This window comes from Loxodonta africana, chromosome 1, assembly GCF_030014295.1.
Source record: "Loxodonta africana isolate mLoxAfr1 chromosome 1, mLoxAfr1.hap2, whole genome shotgun sequence".
In the NCBI taxonomy this organism is placed as follows: domain Eukaryota; kingdom Metazoa; phylum Chordata; class Mammalia; order Proboscidea; family Elephantidae; genus Loxodonta; species Loxodonta africana.
The window spans coordinates 84,542,476-84,563,370 of record NC_087342.1 but is presented as its reverse complement, the minus strand read 5'-3'; the positions used below and the strand labels follow the sequence as shown (position 1 = coordinate 84,563,370).

The following is a 20,895-nucleotide window of genomic DNA, read 5'->3' as shown; positions in this document are numbered from 1 at the left end:
AATTCTTTATAGATTAAGGCAGTGGTTCTCAGGGCAATTTTGTTCCACAGAGAATATCTGGCAATTTTCACAAAGATTTTTGGTTGTCACAACTGGGAAAGGGAGTTATGGGCACCTAGTACTAGATACTGGCTATTGGTAGAGACCCTGGATGCTGCTAAACAGTCTTTATCACAAAGAACAACCCTCCACAACATCCTGGCCCCTAATATTAAGAAGGGAAGAATATCACATTTCATCCAGTTTCTTTACCCACAACTGTACTTAAGACTTTTGAACTCGTTGTCATAAATAGATAACTAGATGAGAAATGCATTTCTGAAAGAGGTTGGAAAGTTATCTGTGCACATTGGTGAAGAAAACAGCCCCGGAGGAAAAAAAAAAAAAAAAAAAAAAAAAACTTGGGTATAAGTTTTGGTCCTAGCTTGAATAAAGTGACAAAATACAGAATGATGTTGATTTAAGTGATACTACTATGTTTCCCCTCATTCTAGGATATCCTGTCTACAAGGTGCAAATACATATTTTTTAAATTCTTTGGCAAATGAAACAGTCCTGGTTGTGCAGTGGTTAAGTGCTGGGCTGCTAACTGAAAGGCAATGGAACCCACGTCAGGAAAAAGAAGTGGCAACCTGCTCCCGTAAAAATTACAGCCTTGGAAACATTACTGGGCAGTTCTACTCCATCCTAAAGGGTCGCTATGAGTCAGTTGACTTCATGGCAAGAGGCAACGGGTTTGGTTTTTGGTATGGCAAGTTTATACCACAGTGCAGTGAAAGGTGCAGGTCAAAACTGCAGTCCTTTCTGTTGCATTTAGGATAATAAAAATGATTACTCATGCCAATCTTCCACCCAATCAAATAATCAATAAATCAGTCAATAAAATAGAGCTTTTCAAGAGAGGTCACAGGCATCTGTATATTTCAAAATAACTCCAGAAAACTTTTAGGATCAGACAGTATTGGAAGTTATTCCCTTTGCTTTATTCAATATTAATGGGGCTTTGCTCCTTAGTAGAATGATAAAAAAATAATTATAATAAAAAAGATCAAATGAGAAGTTATTGATTTGAATTCTGCATCCTTAAGCCTGCACAGCTGCTATGTTATTGGAGGAAATTCTTCCAGGAAAGAGCCAGACATTAGAAGACATTTAATGATATTAAATTTAACAGAGTTTCCTTTTACATACTACAGTGATTGATACAGATTTCCAGATTTTAGCAACCATTCTTTTCATTATAACATACTTTGGAGTTTTCATTTGATATTCAAAAAACTATCCGATAATCTGTAACTTTTACTACCACAGTTTAAAGTTTTTAACATTATCTAGATGATGAAAAAAATGTTTATATATGTTTGGTAGTTAAAAAAAGAAATATCTACACCTTGAATGCAATACTTGACTTTCGTCTGGCAATGAAGCTCGTAAATATACTCACTGTGCCTTCCAACATGTTGATTATTCCATCTTCAGAATGGCTATTTTAAAAAAGAAAAAGAATGATCAATGAGAGCTGCTTCAATGGATTTATACTTCTTGGATTCACAGGGCACCCTCGACTGGAGATGATCATCTCTGGGGTTGTCTTTTTCTTCTACACCATTGCCTTGATGGGAAATATGGCCATCATCCTGCTGTCTTTCCTGGATGACCATCTCCAAACTCCCACGTATTTCTTCCTTAGAAATTTGGCAGCCTTAGATCTCTGTTACAGCACAAATATAGTCCCACAGATGTTGGTCAATATCTGGGGTAAAGACAAGAGAATAACCTTTGGTGGTTGTGCCTTTCAACTTTTCAACGATGTCACACTCTGCATCGTTGAATGTATCCTTCTAGCTGTAATGTCTTATGACAGGTTCAACGCTGTCTGCAAGCCTCTGCACTACATGACCATAATGAACTCACAGCTCTGCCATGGCTTGGTGGCCATGGCCTGGTTAGTTAGTTTTACTGGTTGCATGATCCTTTCCCCCTATGCCATGAGTCTTCCTCGATGTGGAAACCACAACCTAGACCACTTTTTTTGTGAAATATCTGCCATGGTGAAGACTGCATGTGTGGATACCACAGCCATAGAGGTAACCACATTTGTTGTATGCCTTCTTATGGTTCTTGTTCCTCTTCTTCTCATTCTGGTCTCGTATGGCTTCATTGCTGTAACCGTACTCAAGATCCAATCTGCAACAGGGAGACAAAAAGCATTTGGGACTTGTTCCTCCCATCTCATTGTGGTATCCATCTTCTATGGGACTCTAATCTACATGTACATACAACCAGGAAACAGTCCAAATCAGGATGAGGGCAAACTTCTCAGTATCTTTTATTCCATTGTTACCCCCAGCTTGAACCCATTGATCTACACACTAAGGAATAAAGAGTTCAAGGGGGCCATGAAAAGGCTGATTGGAAAAGAAAAACATTTCATGGACACAACAGGACACTGTTTTTTCCAGCAATTTCCAATGTGAAAATTGGCCCTTTCCAACCTTTAAGTGTAAACCACTTATTTTGTAATCTTCACATAAGCGAGGGAAAATACTCAGAAAAAAAATACAGTAAAATTCAGTGTATTTATTGGATAATTAATACATGCCAACATGTGTACAAAAACCCATATTTAAAATTAAATTGCTAGCTGTGGTGCCAACATTAAAAATAACTTTCATTGATGCATTGGCTTTTACCCCAGTTATATTGAAGTTGATCAATTTAATTCTAATACTTTCCTTTCATTATGCAAACTAAGTATCATTGTCATACATTCAATTAGGTGAAAATCTGTTCTTATAGCACATGTTTTAAGGTATAACAGCTTTACCTCGCCCATTTTCAGGAATACATATACCACAAATATAGAGCCACAGATGGTGCTCAATGTCACTGGTAAAGACTTTGTGAATAGTGCTACAATGAACATTGGCGTATAAGTATCTCTGTGCATTTCTGCTTTCAATTCTTTTGGGTTTATACCTAGGAGTGGAATTGCTGGATCCTACGGTAATTTGATGTTTAACTTTTTGAGGAAACACCAAACTCTTTTTCACAGCAGCAACAGAAGGAAGGAGAAAACAAAGATCAAAGCAAAGGTAAATGAAATCGAGAACGGAAAACCAATTGAGAGAATCAGTGAAATCAGAAGCTGGTTTTTTAAAAGATTAATAAATTAGACAAATCTTTTAGTTACACTGACAAAGAAAAAAAGAGAGAAGATACAAATATATAACATCAGAAACGAAAGTGGGAACATTGCAACTGGCCTTACAGAAATTAAGAGGATAAGAGAAGACCATGGACAATTGCATGCCAACGACCTAATTTTCTAGATTAAATGGAACAATTCCTAGAAATACATAAGCTTGCTACGTTGACTTAAAATGAAATAAAAGATCTCAACAGAACTAGAACAAGTGAAGAATGGAATCAGTAATCAAAAACCACCCAACAAAGAAAAGTCCAGGACCGGATAGGGAATTCTACCAGACATTTATAGAAGATGTGGTTCCAATGCTTCTATACTTTTCCAAAACATAGAACAGGTAGAAACACTTCCTAACTCACTCTGTGAGGCCAGCATTACTCTGATACCAAAGCCAGGAAAAGATACCACACACACAAAAAAAAAAAAACTACAGACTGATATCACTTATGAACATAGATACAAGAATCCTCAACAAAATACTAGCAAACTAAGTCAAAAGCATATAAAAATTGTATAGATTTATTTACAATAACAACAAAAAAGGTGCAGCTTCTGAAGCTGCTTATGCACAAGCAAACACCTCAAGGGTTTTAGTTTCTCGTTTGGAGGTTTTTGATCATGGTTTCATGGGACATCACAGGTAATTGGCCTAATACGTTTAAAGCTTTGGCACTGTCTCCTAGTTCTTTGCATAGTGCCTGGGTTCTTAAAAGTTTGCAAGTGGCTATCCAAGTTACAACAATAGGTCTCTGTTTCCCTGGAGCAACAGCAGAAGGAGAGTCAGGAACAGGAGGAAGGAATGGAATGTGTGGCTAATTGCCTCCATGAACAACCATCCCCTCTGCAAGGAGACCAGAACTGGATGGTACCCTGCAACTGTTACTGAACATTTTGATCAAAGATTGTATAGAAGAATCCTGATCAAAATGGTGAAAATGCAGCATAGAATTTCAAATTCTCATGGAATCCAGCCTTTTTCGAGCCATGGATGGTGGATGAACCCCTAAAACTATTGCTGTGAGATTAACCTTAAACCAAAAATACCCATAAAAACTTCTAAAAACCAAACAACAATTTTGCTTCACTGTTAAAGAATGTCTGCCTTGAGCATTGTGTGCTCTTTTAAGAACTATCTGTAAGGGATCAAATTGCCATCAGCAACTCAAAAGTTTAGATGGGAAACATAGGGGGCAGTGAGTTTATGTTAATGGGGAGGAAAAGCAGAGTGAGAATGATTGCACAACTTGAAGAATGAAATCAATGTCATTGAATTGTACATGTAGAAATTGTTGAATTGATGCATGCCCTGCTGTGTATATTCTCAATGACAACAACAAAAATAAAATAAATTATGGGAAAAAAAAGGATTGTACACTATGATCAAGGGGGATTTATCCCAGGAATCCAAGGATGGTTCAGCACTAGAAAATCACCTAATATACTCCACCACATTAATAAAACAAAGGAAAAGAAGCACATGATCTTCTTAATTGATGTAGACAAAGCTTTTAACAAAATCCAGCACATTTTGATGATAAAATTGTTCAACACGGTAGGAATAGAAGGTGCATTCCTCAATCTGAAAAAGGGTATTTATGAAAACCCACAGATAACATCCAATTCAATGGCAAAAGACCAAGTGCTTTCCCTGTCTTAGTCATCTAGTTCTGCTATAACAGAAATACCACAAGTGGATGGCTTTAGCAGAAAAAAATTTATTTTCTCACAGTCTAGTAGGCTAGAAGTCTAATTTCAGGGCATCAGCTCCAGGGAAGCCTTTTTCTTTCGGCACTGGAGGAAGGTCCTTCTCACCAATCTTCCCCTGGACTTGGAGCTTCTCTGTGCAGGAACCCTGGGTCCAAAGGATGCACTATGCTCCCAGCAATGCTTTCTTGGTGCTGTGAGGTCCCCCACTCTGTGCTTGCATCTCTCTTTCCTTTTATCTCTTGTAAGATAAAAGGTGGTGCAGCCCACACCCCAGAGAAACTCCCTTTACCTTGGATCAGGGATGTGACCTGGGCAAGGGTATTACATCCCACCCTAACCTTCTCCAACATGATCCAATCTTGCCTCATTAATCACAGGCAGAGATTAGGATTTACAAAATACAGTAAAGCTATATCAATCACAAAATGGAGGACAACCACACAATACTGGAAATCATGGCCTAACAAAATTGACACATATTTTGGGGAACACAATTCAATCCATGACACTCCACCCAGAATTTATGTCCTTGCTATATATAAAACATACTCACCTCATCTTATCATAGCAAAAGTCTTAAATCAACTCCAAGTCCAAAATTCAAAAAATTCCTCTTCTTTTGTGTAATATAGAATACTGGTTATCTGCTTTCAAAGTACACTGGCAGAACAGGCACAAGCTAGATATTTCCATTACAAATGGGAGAAACTGGAGGGAAAGAAGACATAACAGGCACCAAGCAAGTTTGCAGAACACATTACATTAGCCCTCAAGGCTTTGAAAATAATCCTTGTTCTCTGAAACAATTTACATGATGGTTCTGCCCTTCAGACTCTAGGTATTGATCTCTAGATTTTGAATGGAGATCCCTTCACCCTGGGCTTCAGCACCTCATTCCAGGCCCACTGGGACGGCAATTCTGCTCTCTTGGCTTTAGGCCCAACATTATCCTAGTCCATCTGAGTGGCAACTCCATTCCTGGAAACACCAGAGGCCATGGCTCCACCCTTTGAAACTCCAGAGGTTAAGGCCATACCCTTTGATACTGAGACTACTCAGCTTCCTGTGTTCCTTTCTCTTCAGCTTCTGCTTCCAGGTTTTTTGGCCTCTCAGCCCTCGGGCCTCACCTGTCCTGCTGGGGCAAGTGTTCCAAAGCTCTGTAACTTCACCAATAAGTGCCTGGAGGCACCCCACTCTGCCAGGAAGCCTCCTGTGCAAACGCACTCGGCTCTCTCGCTCAATGGGTTGGCTCCAGTGCCATCTCACACTGTTCTCCTGGTTCTGCTGCTGCCTATTCTTTGCTGCTGCTTCTCACCATCTGTGCCGTCTCTGGTGTTAACAGTTCTCCTCCCTTCCTTCTGAGTCCTCCATCCATTCACAGCTTCAAAACTGCTTCCACATTTCAGGTATCTGTTAAGAGCAGCACCCCACTCTCTCAATACCAAATTCTGTCTTAGTCATCTTGTGCTGCTATTAATAAATATCACAAGTGGATGGCTTTAACAAAGAGAAATTTATTTTCTCACAGTCTAGTGGGCTATATGTCCAAATTCAGGCCCTCGGCTCCAGGGGAAGGCTTTCTCTCACTGTCAGCTCTGGAGGAAGATCCTTCTAATCGATCTCCTCCTGACTAGGAGTTTCTCTGCACAGGAACCCCAGGTCCAAAGAACAAGCTCTGCTCCTGGGTCTCCTTTCTTGGTGATGTGTGTTCCCCCATTCTCTGCTCACATCTCTCTTTCCTTTTATGTCTTGTGCTATAAAAGGTAGTGCTGGCCATGCCCCAAGGAAACTCCCTTTACATTGCATCAGAGGTGTGACCTGAGCTAGGATGTTACATCCCACCCTAGTCCTCTCCAACATGATCAATCTTGCCTCACTAACAAACACAGGCAGAAATTAGGATTTAAAGCATATAGGAAAATTAGTCACAAAATGAAGGAGAACCACACAATACTGGGAATCATGGCCTAACCAAGTTGACACACATTTTGAGGGGACACAATTCAATCGATGATACCCGCTTAGGGTCAGGAATAAGACAAGGATGCCTGCTGTCACCACTTCTATTAAATATTGTGCTGGAAGTTTTAGCCAGAGAAAATAAGCAAGAAAAAGAAATAAAAAGGAAGGAAGGAAGGAAGGAAGAAGTAAAACTATTCCTTTTCACAGATGATACGATCCTATAAAAAAAAAAAAAAAAAAGACTCCTAAAGAATCCATGAGAAAGCTACTGGAGCTAATAAATGAATTTAACAAAGTACCAGGATACAAGGTCAACACACAAATACCAGTTAGATTTCTATACATCAATGATAAGCAACCTTTAAAAGGAAATTAAGAAACAAGTCCTTTATGTTTCTGGTGTAGTAGCCAATATTATTTTTTTTCTTTCTCCATCTCTTACTCTATATCATGGTAATTACACTGTCATAAATTTTTATTCACAATAAAGAAGTTTAAAAAATGCTAGAATGGATCATTCTATTTCTCATACCCCCTCTCTCATGAAAGCTGGAAGCTTAAATAAAGCAAAAAATTAGGAATACCATATTTTGTCCTTGTTGTAGTTCTCAAATGTGAAAAACATGAATTTAAGAGAATTCTGAAGTCTAGATGTTCCCACTGGAGAAGTTAAAGTAAAAATTGTTCAATAGCTGTTTGAAGCATCACGAACTCTGAGATGCTTATAATTATTTAAGGTCTGTAGTGGCTTTTCAATTCATCCCAGCTTCCCAGATGATGGCAATACTCTCAGTTGTTCTGAGATGTCTACAGTAGAGAGACATTCAGTATTCTGAGTATGTATTTAGTATTTTAGAACTGTTAAGAACTCCACGTTTCTGGAATTCCACATGCAAAGAATAAGTGTTTAAGAAATAGAGCAAAGAAAACAGAAGAGAGGAAGATATATATAAATAATATATAAAATAGAATTTTTCAGATTCAAAGAACATGAGTGTACAGCTTGACAATTTACAGTTAAATACCCTGATGTAACTTTCACCTACGAGTCGAAATCGACTTGACAGAAATGGGTTTTCTTTTTTTGGTTAACACCCACCTGGTTCAAGTCTTAGAAAAATTTGCTGAGAATCCCAAAGTGCTCCATCCTCTCCACTCAACAGTAAACATTGTACTTACATATTTAGATTTCATTTTCTTTTATTGCTTTACAGATGTGATCTCTAAATAATATAGCATAACTCTAATGTTTTTGAAATTTTATATAAGTGGTTTCTGTTTTGTCTGGCTTCTTTCAAATAACATCACACTTTTTTAAGATTTATCCATGTATTGAGTATTTCTGCAACTTCACTCATTTCTATTGCTGCAGTATTCCAAACATAATTTATTCTACCGTTCATGAACATTAGTTTTTTTTTTTTTAGTTTTTGGCACTTAAGAAAATACTGTTTTGGACATCTTTATGTGCATATTTTGGCTCATTTTGCATGTATTTCTCTCAAGATATAGATGATAGAAAGAGATGGATGGATAGATGGTTGGTTGGACGGATGGACAGACGGACGGATGGAAGGACGGACGGACGGAAGTATGGATGGAAGTATGGATGGGTAGGTAGGTAGGTAGACAAACAGAGATAATCTCTATCCTCAGTATACCTGTACTCAGCTTTTTAAAATACCGTCAAAATTTTCTGAAGTAGTTGTATGAGATTACATGCTTGCCGTCACTGAGTTTCTGTTGCTCCACATCTTCATCAATATTTCATTCTGTCAGATATTTAAAAATATTAGCCAAACTAGTTGAAGTGCATGATGATTCTAATTTTTGTGATTATTGATAAAAATTAGCATCGTTTTTAAAATATTTTGGCCATTTGTGCTTCTTCGTTGAGATATACCTGTTCAAGTTTTTGCCAATTTTTCCTATTTTCTTTTTAATATTATGAAGGATTTATATGCTCTGGATTCACAAAAAAAAAAAAAAAAAAGAAGTTGCCATTGAGTCAACTCTGACTCATGGTGTCCTCATGTGTGTCAGGGTAAAACCGTGCCCTATAGGGTTTCCACAAGCTGATATTTCAGAAGTTGATCACCAGATCATTCTTCCAAGGTGCCTCTAGGTAGACACCAACACCCAACCTTTCAGTTAGCAGGTGAGCCTATGACTGTTTGCATTATTCAGGGACTCTTCCCTTCACTTAAGCCCTCTAAATTTATCTTAACAATGTTATAGTTTTGTATTTAGATGTCTCAAATCTATTTTTGTGAAATTTCCTCCTGGTATTTGATCCATTTTTATTCTATCATAAATTGTATCCTTAAATTTTTCAATTTCAATTTTGACTGTTGGTAGAATATCAATTAATTATAAAATTAATTTCATGTATTGACCCTGTATTCAGATTTTGGCAAACATACTTATTAATTCTAACAATTTATTTATAGATTATTTTAGGTTATCTGCCTGGTGGCACAGTGATTAAAGCACTTGGGTGTTAACTGGAAGGTCAGCAGTTAGAACCCACCAGCAGCTCTGCAGGAGAAAGATGTGTCAGTCTGCTTCCATAAAGATTTGCAGCCTTCAAAACTCTATGGAGTAGTTCTACTCTGTTCTATAGGATTGTTGTAAGTAGTAATTGACTCGATGGCAATGTTTTGTGTGTGTGTGTTTATTTTGTTTTGTTTTTACATATGCAACGTCATCTGTGAAAAATAAGTTTTATTTTTTCTTTCCAATTTATATAACTTTTGTTTCTCTTAACTTGCTGCACTAACTAGACCAGTAATGATGACAAGTAGTAACTGTGAGCATCCTTATCTTCTTATTCCTAATCAAACAGAGGTTTTACTTCACTATTGCTATATAATGAATGTGATAGGTGTCATGTTTGCACGTGTCCTAGTCATCTAGTGCTGCTATAACAGAAATACCACAAGTGGTTGGCTTTAACAAACAAATTTATTTTCTCACAGTTTAGGTGGCTAGAAGTCTGGTTTCAGAGTGCTGGCGCTAGGGGAAGGCTCTCTCTGTCCGCTCTGGGGGAAAATCCTTTTGTCTTTCAGCTTCTCTTCTTTTGTTCTTTGATGATCTCCATGTGGCATCAATCTTTCCCCATTTGTGCTTCCTTGCTTCTGTACCTAGTCTGCTCCTTTTGTAACTCAAAAGTGTTGGGTTTAAAACATACTCCACACTGATATGACCTCTTTAACATGATAAAGAAAACTCTATACCCGGGTGAGATTACATTCATGGCTATAGGGGTTAGGATTTACAATACATATTTTGGGGGGACACAGTTCAATCCTAACACCATTTTTTGTCAAATGTATATTCCTTGATCCCTTACTTTCTTAGACTGATGGAATATTTTAGCATGAATAAATATTAACTTTTATCGAATTCCGTGTATTGAGGAGACCATACGAGTTTTTTCTCCTTTGCTTTGATTCTGATGTGAATTAGATTCATTTTTTCACTCTTCTAATGTCCTTTCTGGGTATCTGTATCTAGGCTATGCTGGACTCATAAAATTAGTAAAGTTCCCTCTTTCACCAGAATCTAAAAGAATTAACCATATTTACATACATAATCTAAAGGAATACATTTAATCAGTCTTTATGCTGAGAAAATAATACAAGAACCTGGACTATATGAAGGAGAATGTGGCATCAGGATTGGAGGGAGGCTTATTAACAACCTGCAATATGCTGATGACTTGCTGAGAGTGAAGAGGACTTGAGGCACTTATGGATGAAGATCAAAGACTACAGCCTTCAGTATGGATTACACCTCAACACAAAACAAAAATTCTCACAACTCGACCAATAAGCAACAGCATGATAAACGCAGAAAATGTTGAAGTTGTCAAGGACTTCATTTTACTTGCATCCACAATCAACACCCACGGAAGCAGCAGTCAAGAAATAAAATGACATGTTGCATTTGGCAAATCTGCTTCAAAAAACCTCTTTAAAGTGTTCAAAAATAAAGATGTCATTTTAAGGACTAAGGTGTGTCTGACCCAAGTCATGGTATTTTCAATCACCTCAAAAACATGTAAAAGCTGGACAATGAATAGAGAAGACAAAAGAAGAATTGATGGCTTCAAATTATGGAGGCTTCAAATTGTGGAAGAATATTGAATATACCATGGACTCCCAGAAGAACAAACATCTGTCTTGGAAGAAATACAGCCAGAATGCTCCTAGAAGCAAGGATGGCGAGACTTCATCTCAGTACTTTGGGCAAGTTATCAGGAGGGACCTGTCCCTGGAGAAAGACATCATGCCTGGCAAAACAGAGGGTCAGCGAAAAAGAGGGAAACCCTTGATAAGATGAATTGACTCAGTGGCTGCAACAGTGGGCTCAAACATAGCAACAATTGTGAGGGTGGTTCAGGACCAGGCAGTGTTTCATTCCGTTGTACACAGGGTCACTACTATGAGTGAGAACCGAATCAAAGGCACCTAATGACAACAACAATGTATGTATTCTATCACATCTTCTACATATAACGACAATTTATTTTTTCCTTTCTAATGCTTTTCTTTTTAGGTTTTTTTATTTATTTCCTTATTGCATTAATCAAGTTCTCCAGTACAATACTGATTAGAAGTGGTGACAGTGGTCATCTTTTTCTCTCTCACAGACTGAGGAGGAAAACTTTCCGTATTTCACCTTTGAGTTTAATGATTTGTTATAGGTTTGCATTAAGGACATTTTCCCCCTATTTCAAGTGCTGAGCATTTACTTTCATAAACAGGAGCTGAATTTTATCAAACACTTTTTCTTCCTCTACAGAGGTGATCAGATGACTATTTTTTCCTGATTTTACTGAATTTTATTGCTTCAATGTGGTGAATAATATTGCCTGAATTTCAAATGTTAACCTTGCTTTTCTGGAGTAAATACAACTTTGTCCTGTCATTTTCCTTAGTACATATCATAGTAATCCTCCCACATATGACTGGTAAGTCCACCTGGTTGACAAATAGATCATTGAAATCAAGTAATTTCAAAATGATCTTTTTCAGTTTGTAGACCGATGTCTTCTTTCGTCTTAATTATATTTGCACATAAACTCCAAGTATACATCTATTTAATCTATTTGATAAACTTTAATAACTCTAATTTTCTTACTTTTCTCATACTTTTGTTCATTTCATTTTCATTTTATTCAATCTTTTAATCTTGTCTTCATTCTACCTTAAAGTTTTTTCAGCTGTGTGTGTTTTTTTTTCACTCTTAAATTTGGTTTTCTTTCTTTCTTTTTCTTCTGTTTCTTCTCCTGAACTATACTACATTATGGTTCATTTCATTCTGTCTCCATATCTTCTATGAGTTCTTGTCTTCATGTTCTGTTTTTTGGCCTCATGGAGTTAGTTATTTCCTTATGTTTTTCTTTTTTAATTAGATGTAGTTCTCAATCCTCATCACCTGCAAAACAGTATAAGATGAAGTGAATGTTTGTCTGCTATGTATTTCTTATCTGACCCTTTCATGCCTCTTATTATGATTATTATTACCTGGAACTCATTTGTTTTTCGTTACTCATATTTATATAAGTTGATATTTCTTTCCTGGGACAACTAATTTTGGAATATTTGTGTTGGGGAAGAGCCAAGTCCATGTTTTAAGCCATAAGAATGCTCCTTCTTACCCAGGCATATGTGTCCAAGTGAGCTCTTTTAGCTTTTTTATATACAGTTAACTGAGATTTTCTAGGTCGATTCTAGGTCTAGTAATGCTTCTTTTCAGTGATCTAACATACCTTTCAAATATACCTCACCTCTGTGGTTTCTCGTTAGCTTATCCTAGAAGTCAAATCAGGTCTAAGTGCTCTCCCATTGATATTCTTCATCCCCTGTTCCTTCTGCTTTAACGAGGGCCAGTTGGTTTCTTCCCAGGCTGCATTCAAAGAGAAAAGATCTTGAAACTCTTTGCAGCAGTGAGCATTTTCTTTCTGTATCAGCCCACACTGCTTCACCTTCACTTCTTTCAAAACATTTTTCTATTTTCTATTTGGGAATCTCTGTTTCAGAGGCCGCCTTCTTTAATGAAGTTTGCATTTTATGCTCGTTTGTTTTCCTTGTTGTTTTGAGGTGATTTCTCAAAACACACGGGAAAGTAATGATTTTTAACATTAACTAGAATTTTAACATCTCATTTTAAATAATCTTAGAATCATTGTCAAGGCTTGCATTCTCTGATTGCATTACTAAAGCTATTCCACAATGCAAAGTGCCAAAATTTTGTGGGGAGGAACATGTATTTACAAAATGGCAATTACAAAGGTATATTTGATTGAGCAGGAGCAGTAGTAGTTTAGTGGTAGACTTCTCCTCTTCCATGTGAGAGACCCAGGTTTAACTCCCAGCCAATGAATCTTATATGCAGTCACCCTCATCTGTCAGGAGGCTTCTGTGTTGCTATGATGCTGAACAGGTTTCCAAGAAGATTCCAGGCTAAGACATACTAAGAAGAAAGGCTGGGGAGCTACTTTCAAAAATCAGCCAGTGAAAGCAATGTGGATCACAACTGTCTGGACCGGGCAGCATTTCCTTCCATTGTGCATGCGGTTGCCATGAGTCCAGGCCCAACTCAATAACAGCTAACAAAAACATGTATGAGCAGTGTGTTCTCAAAAGGGTCTCATGTATTTTTTGACATGATCTATATGAAACTAATGGGCAAATTGTTAAATAATACTTTTTTTTTGCCATAAGTTTATCAATTATGCCACAACTCCCCTACCTTTCCCCTCTGTAGTAGTGTCTCTGGTACACCACTATGGGATGCACCTACTGCTAAAGGTGCCTTCTTTGCAGAAACCAAGAATTTCATTGTTATGAAAATGTATTTGAAAGCTTAGATTATAAATAAGTACATGCACTAGAAAAAATAAAACTTGGAATCATTATTATATGTAGGTTTGCATGCCTCACCTGTATTGTCCATTACCTGCATTATGTTGTGATAATCTATAGCTTCTAGACATACAGTGCTCTTCCATATGAAAGAGAATAATGATACCTACCTCATAAAAGTATTTTATTGATGAAAGAAAATATAAAAATGTATTGTGACTTGTAAAACACTATTGTAATTGTTTAACTCATATTAACATAATTTATAATAAAAATCAGAGTTTCTAGGTGGTACAAACACTGAACCCACTTGGCTGCTGATTTCAGGTTGGCTGCCACAATCATGTAGGGTCCCAATGACAAGAGGGACACTTCAGAAGAAAGGCCTGGTGATCTCCTTCCAGAAAATCAGCCTTTGAAAACCCTATGAAGTAGTTCTATTCTGGCACACATGGGGTTGCCATGAGTCAGAATTGACTCAATGGTAACTGTGTGTGTTCATGGTATACAATAACAATCATGATTATTTTAATTTTCACACAAATTGAGAGGTCAGTTATCTATGGCAATTCATAACATTTTTTCTGGGAGAATTTTAGAATTTTTTCTATCCCTGTAATTTTACAATTCACATTAATTGTAATGATATAACCGACTGTCCCAAAGGTGTTCCCAGACTCAACATATTTCATCATTGTTGTTTAGTGAAACTTACTTACTTATCTTTCATATTGAAAATGTTTCCCTACAGAATCATATAAATAGGAGGATTCTTTTTAGATGGATCCATGACGGGGAGAGATGAGAGGCAGGGACTACCTACTGACACGATCATGTAGAATCCCAGTGACAAGAGGGAGAAATGGCATAAGTAATGGAGAACTGCATTCTCAGTCTTGGTTAGGTACAAAGAAGAGGAAACATTTCTTACTTTAGAAAAGTTAGACTTGTTTTTTTCTCCAGAATAATTCTTGACTAAATCATCTGCACAGGAGAGCCCACTAAGCTTAACAGGTAAGTGGGGGAAGAAATTATGTTGTCTTGAAAGTATTTTATAGGATTCTCAAATTCAAACAGAAAATTGTATAAAATTTGGGGCTATCAATTGTCATGCCATAGTTCATAAAGAAAATATTCTACATCCTACTTTAGTGAGAGCACCTGGGGTCTTAAAAGCCGGTGAGAGGCCATTTAGGATAACATCTCTTGGTCCCATCCGGTCCTGAGGAAAGTAGGAAGAAGAACACCAAAGATACAAGAAAAAAATTAGGCCCAGGGACTAACGTACCACATGAATCACAGCCTCCACCAGCCTGAGCCCAGAACTAGATAGTGCCTGGCTACCACCACCAGCTACTCTGAGAGGAATCACAATAGAGGGTCCCAAACAGAGCGGGGAAAATTGTAGAACAAAATTCAAATTCAGAAAAAAGACCAGATTTATTGGTCTGGCAGACAGGAGGAACCCCCAAGACTGTTGCCCCCAGACACCCTTCCAATTCAGAACTTAAATCACTCCTGAGGTACACCTTTGAGCCAAAGATTAGACAGGCCTATAAAACAAACAATAACACACATGAGGAACATACTTCTTAGATCAATTAAGTAAATGAGAAGAAATGGGCAACACCTGCCCAAAAGCAAAGATGAGAAAGCAGGAAAGGACAAGAAAACTGGAACATTGGATGGAGACCCCAAGATGGAAACAGAAAGGGGAACATGTTGATACATTGCAGGGATTGCAACCAATGTCACAGAACAATTTGTGCACAAATTTTTTAATGAGAAACTAATTTGCTCTGTAAACTTTCACCCTTTTTATTTTTTTTGCACAAAACTTTTTATTTTATACCAATTTTCCTTCTTTCAAAGTTTGGGAAAATGGAAATCATCCCAGCTTGATTTCTAATGAAGTGTAGATCTAAAATGAAAATGATTATTTATTTGTGTTTTTAGTTTCTGCCAAACAAATTCATAAATTCATTTTAACGAACATTTATTATGAGCCTAGGGGGTGTTTTTTTAAAGCATCTATAGGGTGGATATGAATAAAAAGTTTATAAGTGTGTGAAAGGGTTATGAGAAACATGTTTTAAGATATAAAATATAATTAACTCAATTTTGTGTATATGTAATGTGGGAGATTACAGCTGGAAAATCTAGTGGAAATGCCCAACAATTAGCTAAGATTGTAAATCTATAGCTACAAAAGAAGAGTGGGTCAGAAGAAATACAATGGTTAGTTACATGTAAAATTAGTAACTGAAGCGACAGTAGTAGAAGAAATGAGTTAGAAAGGAAGGACATTACATCTAATTAGAGAACTTCGGAGATGGACATAGGGTAGAAGAAGGAAAGGAATGGAAAGTGCAGTGGAGAAAATACTAGTGATAAGCTCACTAAAAAGAAGTACGTATGAAGGCAGAGGGTTGCTTCAATACTGAAAGAATCAGTCTGCTGCAGAGAAGTCAAACAGAAGAGTAATTTAGAAGAGACACTGGTTTGGAAACCAGGAACACATTTATGTGCTTCAGAGACCATTTACAGTTGAGTATTGGGAACTGATTTTTGAAAAGAGATACTACTTACTTTAGATACAAAGGGAAAGAAATGTTGTTATCAAAGTTTCCTTTAACAAATATTACATGTTTATAAGATAGTTTTTGTGTACCAATCCTGAGGAAAATCATCAGGGTTATAAACATAAAAATAATACACTTCCCCTTCTGAAAAGGTTTGACATTTTCAATGCAAGGTTTCTAAAACTAGTGTCTGTGTGTGTCTGTGTTTGTGTAGATTGCGGGAAAGGGAAAATAATGATTAGATTATTGGAGACTGACTATAAGAAATGGATACACTGTTAAAAAGAACTACTCCATAGGAGATGGGCGGGGGAAAGTAGACATCAACTTGAATTCAACTCATAGTGATCCTATGTTAATCAGAGTAGAACTGTGCTCCGAAGAGTTTTCAATGGATGATTTTTCAGAAGGAGATGTCCAGGCCTTTCTTCCCAGGCACCTTTGAATGGGTTCAAACCAACTGTGCTTGGCAGCCAAGCCCATTAACTTTTTGCACAACCAGGGACTCCCCATAGAAGATGAACAAATTGAAATCAAAAGTGCACATGGAAAATTAGAGACATACAAATCAAAGCCACAGTGACATACCATCTCATCCTGGCATTACTGGCACGAATCAATAAAACAGGAAATAACAAATGTTGGAGAGGCTGCAGGGAGATCAGAACTCTTATGCACTGCTAGTGGGAATGCAAAATGATACAACCATTTTGGAAAACTATATGGCACTTTCTTAGAAAGCTAGAAATAGAAATACCATATGGTCCAGCAATCTCACTCCTAGGAATATATCCTAGAGACTTAAGAGTCACCACACGAATAAATATATGCACACCCATGTTCACTGCAGCATTGTTCACAATAGCAGAAAGATGGAAACAACCTAGATGCCCATCAACAGATGAATGGATAAACAAACTGTGGTACGTACACACAATGGAGTGTTATGCGATGATAAAAAACAAAGATGAATCTGGGAAACATCTCCTAACATGGGTGAATCTGGAGGGCATTATGCTGAGTGAAGTAAGCCAATCACAAAAGGACAAATACTGTACGAGACCACTACTATAAAAACTCATTAAAAGGTTTACATACAAAAATAAACAATCTTTGATGGTTATGATGGAGGAGAGGGGTGAGGATGGAAAAACACTTAGTAGACAATAGATAAGTGGTAACTTTGGTCAAGGGTAAGACAGTACACAATACTGGGGAAGCCAGCACAACCTGTGCAAGGCAAGGTTATGGTAGCTCCACAGACACATCCAAACTCCCTAAGGAACCAAATTGCTGGGCTGAGGGCTGTGGGGAGCATGATCTCAGGGAAAATCCAGCTCAATTGGCATATCATAGTTTATAGAGAAAATGTTCTACATTCTACTGTGGTGAGTAGCATCTGGGGTCTTAAAAGCCTGTGAGCAGCCATCTAGGATACTCCACTGGTCTCACCCCTTCGGGAGCAAGGAAGAATGAAGAAAACTAAAGATACAAGGGAAAGATTAGTCCAAAGGACTAATGGGCCACATCTGTCACAGCCTTCACCAGACTGAGTCCAGTACAACTAGATGGTGCCCAGCTATCACCACTGACTGCTCCAACAGGGATCACAATAGAGGGCTCCTGACAGAGCTGGAGAAAAATGTAGAACAAAATTCTAACTCAGAAAAAAGGCCAGACTAGCTGGCCTGACAGAGACTGGAGAAACCCTGAGAGTATGGCACCCGAAGACCCTTGCAGCTCAGTAATAAGGTCACTACTGAGGTTCACCCTTCAGCCAAAGATTGAACAGACCCATGGAACAAAACAAGACTGAAGAGGTGCATCAGCCCTGGGACAGGGACTGGAAGACAGGAGGGAAGAGGAAAGCTGGCAATAGGGAACCCAGGGTTGAGAAGGGAGAGTGTTGACATGTGGAGTTGTTAACCAATGTCATAGAACAATGTGTGTACTGTTTGATGAGAAACTAGTTTGTTCTGTAAATCTTCATCTAAAGTACACTTAGAAAAAAAAAGTGCAGATAGAAAGACAGCATTTGCAATGAGAGAGTTAGGTTGCTGATTCTGGGGATTGGAAAAGCAGATAATATCTAGAAATACAAGTTTTGAGATGAAAGGGAAGAGTTTGAAAGTGAAAATATAAGGAAGAACATTTAAATAACAGAGTGAATGTGGACAGAAGGATTGAACTTACGCAGCTTAAGTATTAGAAAAAGGGCATAACAAGAGTCATAGAATCTGTATTTTCTATGAACCCTTTGATGAAGATGTAATAATTTGTTATAGTTTCCCGCCCCCTTTCTCAGAATCCTTATCAATAAAAAAGAAGTTCATCCAGTTTCACCCAGGCATTTTCCTCAAGATTTTCCTATGAGAATTTTGCAGATTTTTACCTTGGCATAGAAGCAGACAAAAGCATATTTCTAAACCTGAAAGTGATTAAGAGTATGGACCTTATAGGAAAATGCCTTGGGAATAAATTTTAGACCTAGCTGAATAACAAGATAAAATAATAGAATGATAATGAGATTTTGTTATGTACTTTTTCCTAGGAAAGTACACTATAGTTTATAAATATATTCATTATATCTTCCAACATGCTCTATTTTGACAGCTGATACTAAGAAACAGGAAAAAATGATCAATGAAAGTTACTTTGGTGGATTTATACTCCTTGGATTCTCTGGACAGCCTCAGCTGGAGATGATCATCTCTGGGGTTGTCTTTTTCTTCTACACCATTGCCTTGATGGGAAATACAGCCATCATCTTCCTGCCATTATTGGATGAACGTCTCCAAACCCCCATGTACTTTTTCCTTAGAAATTTGGCCATCTTGGATCTCTCTTACTCCACAAATATAGTCCCATAGATGTTGGTCAACATCTGGGGTAAAGACAAGAAAATAACCTTTGGTGGCTGTGCCTTTCAACTTTTCTCTAATGTGGCACTATTCACAGTTGAATGTATGCTTCTAGCTGTGATGTCTTATGACCGGTTCAATGCTGTCTGCAAACCTCTACACTATATGACCATAATGAACCCCCAGCTCTGTCAAGGCCTGGTGGCCATAACTTGGGGAATTGGGATCACTAATTGCATGATTCTTTCCCCCTATGCCATGAGCCTTCCTCGATGTGGAAACCACCGCCTGGATCACTATTTTTGTGAGATCTCTGCTATGGTCAAGATTGCATGTGTAGGCACCATAGCCATGGAGGAAACTTTATTTGCATTGAGTTTTTTTGTTTTCCTTGCACCACTTCTTCTCATTCTAGTTTCATATGGCTTCATTGCTATAGCTGTACTCAAAATTAAATCTGGCACAGGAAGGCAAAAAGCTTTTGGGACGTGTTCTTCCCATCTCTTTGTGGTATCCATCTTCTATGGGACTGTTATCTACATGTACATACAACCAGGAAACAGTCCATCTCAGTATGAGGGTAAACTTCTCAGTATCTTTTATTCCATTGTTACTCCCAGTTTAAACCCACTGATCTACCCACTAAGGAATAAGGAGTTCAAGGAAGCCATGAAGAGGCTCATTGGAAAAGTTTCTGTAGAAACAACAGGACACTAACATCTTTCTATCCAAAATTTCCAGTACATAAATTGGTTCTGTCTAAGTTTTAGATTAGGAGCCCTGGTGGCACAGTGGTTAAGAGTTCAACTGTCAAATGAAAGGTTGATGGTTTGAACCCACCCAGTGTCTATAAGGAAAACGACCTGGTGATCTTCTTCCATAACGATTACAGCTTAGAAAACCCTATGAGGCAGTTCTACTTTGTCACATGTAGTCTATGAGTCAGAACCGCCGGTACCCAACAACAACCTTTAGTTATAAAAATGGAGTAGTTATTTTGTAGGCATCACCTGAGAGAGAGAGAAAAATATCTAAACATTTTGCTTATAATATTTTATTCTCTATATCCCTCATCGTCAACTATTGAATCTTATAAAAAAAAAAAAAAAAAAGCTAAAAATATATTTCAATGTCACTGATTATCACCTCTGACAATTTGTCTACAACTGTGGCTAAAAAGCAGGTTTCAGGGAGCCCAAGGGTTGTGTTAATGGGGAGGGAGAGGAGCATTCTACAAAAGTTTGATTGAAATTATTGTTTACCTAATATTGAGTATACCCTGAAATGCCAGGAGCCCTGGTGGCACACTGGTTAAGAGATTGGCTACCAACCAAAAGGTTGGCAGCTTCAACCCACCAGGCACTACTTGCAAACCCTAAGGGGAAGTTAGTTCTACTCTGTCCTATAGGGTCACTATGAGTTGGAATTAACTCTTCAGTAATGGGTATGGGATTTGGGTGTGTACTGCCACAAGAATGAATAGATCTGTCTTGGAGGAAGTATAGCCAGAATGCTCCTTATAAAGGAGGATGGGGAGACTTCATTTTACATACCTTAGACTTGCTATTAGGAGGGAGCAGTCCCAGAAGAAGCACATGCTTGGTAAAGTAGAGGATCACCAAATAAAGAGCAAGACCCTCAACAAGATGGATTGACATAATGGCTGCAACAATGGGTTCAATCATACCAACCACTGTGAGGAT

General features: G+C 37.8%; 1 protein-coding gene and 1 pseudogene across 1 annotated transcript; both read left to right on the top strand.

Annotated features, from left to right (window-relative positions):
• The first annotated feature begins 1,505 nt into the window (after positions 1-1,505).
• Positions 1,506-2,477, top strand: LOC135232781 (olfactory receptor 2W1-like). Its single transcript, XM_064293794.1, has one exon. The coding sequence runs from the start codon at positions 1,506-1,508 to the stop codon at positions 2,475-2,477; it is 972 nt and encodes a 323-aa protein (XP_064149864.1).
• Positions 2,478-18,854: 16,377 nt separating this feature from the next.
• Positions 18,855-19,909, top strand: LOC135232780 (olfactory receptor 2W1-like; annotated as a pseudogene).
• Positions 19,910-20,895: the final 986 nt, after the last annotated feature.

Coding starts and splice junctions, on each gene's coding strand:
- LOC135232781 (XM_064293794.1), top strand. CDS start 1,506: ATGATCAATGAGAGCTGCTTCAATGGATTTATACTTCTTGGATTCACA.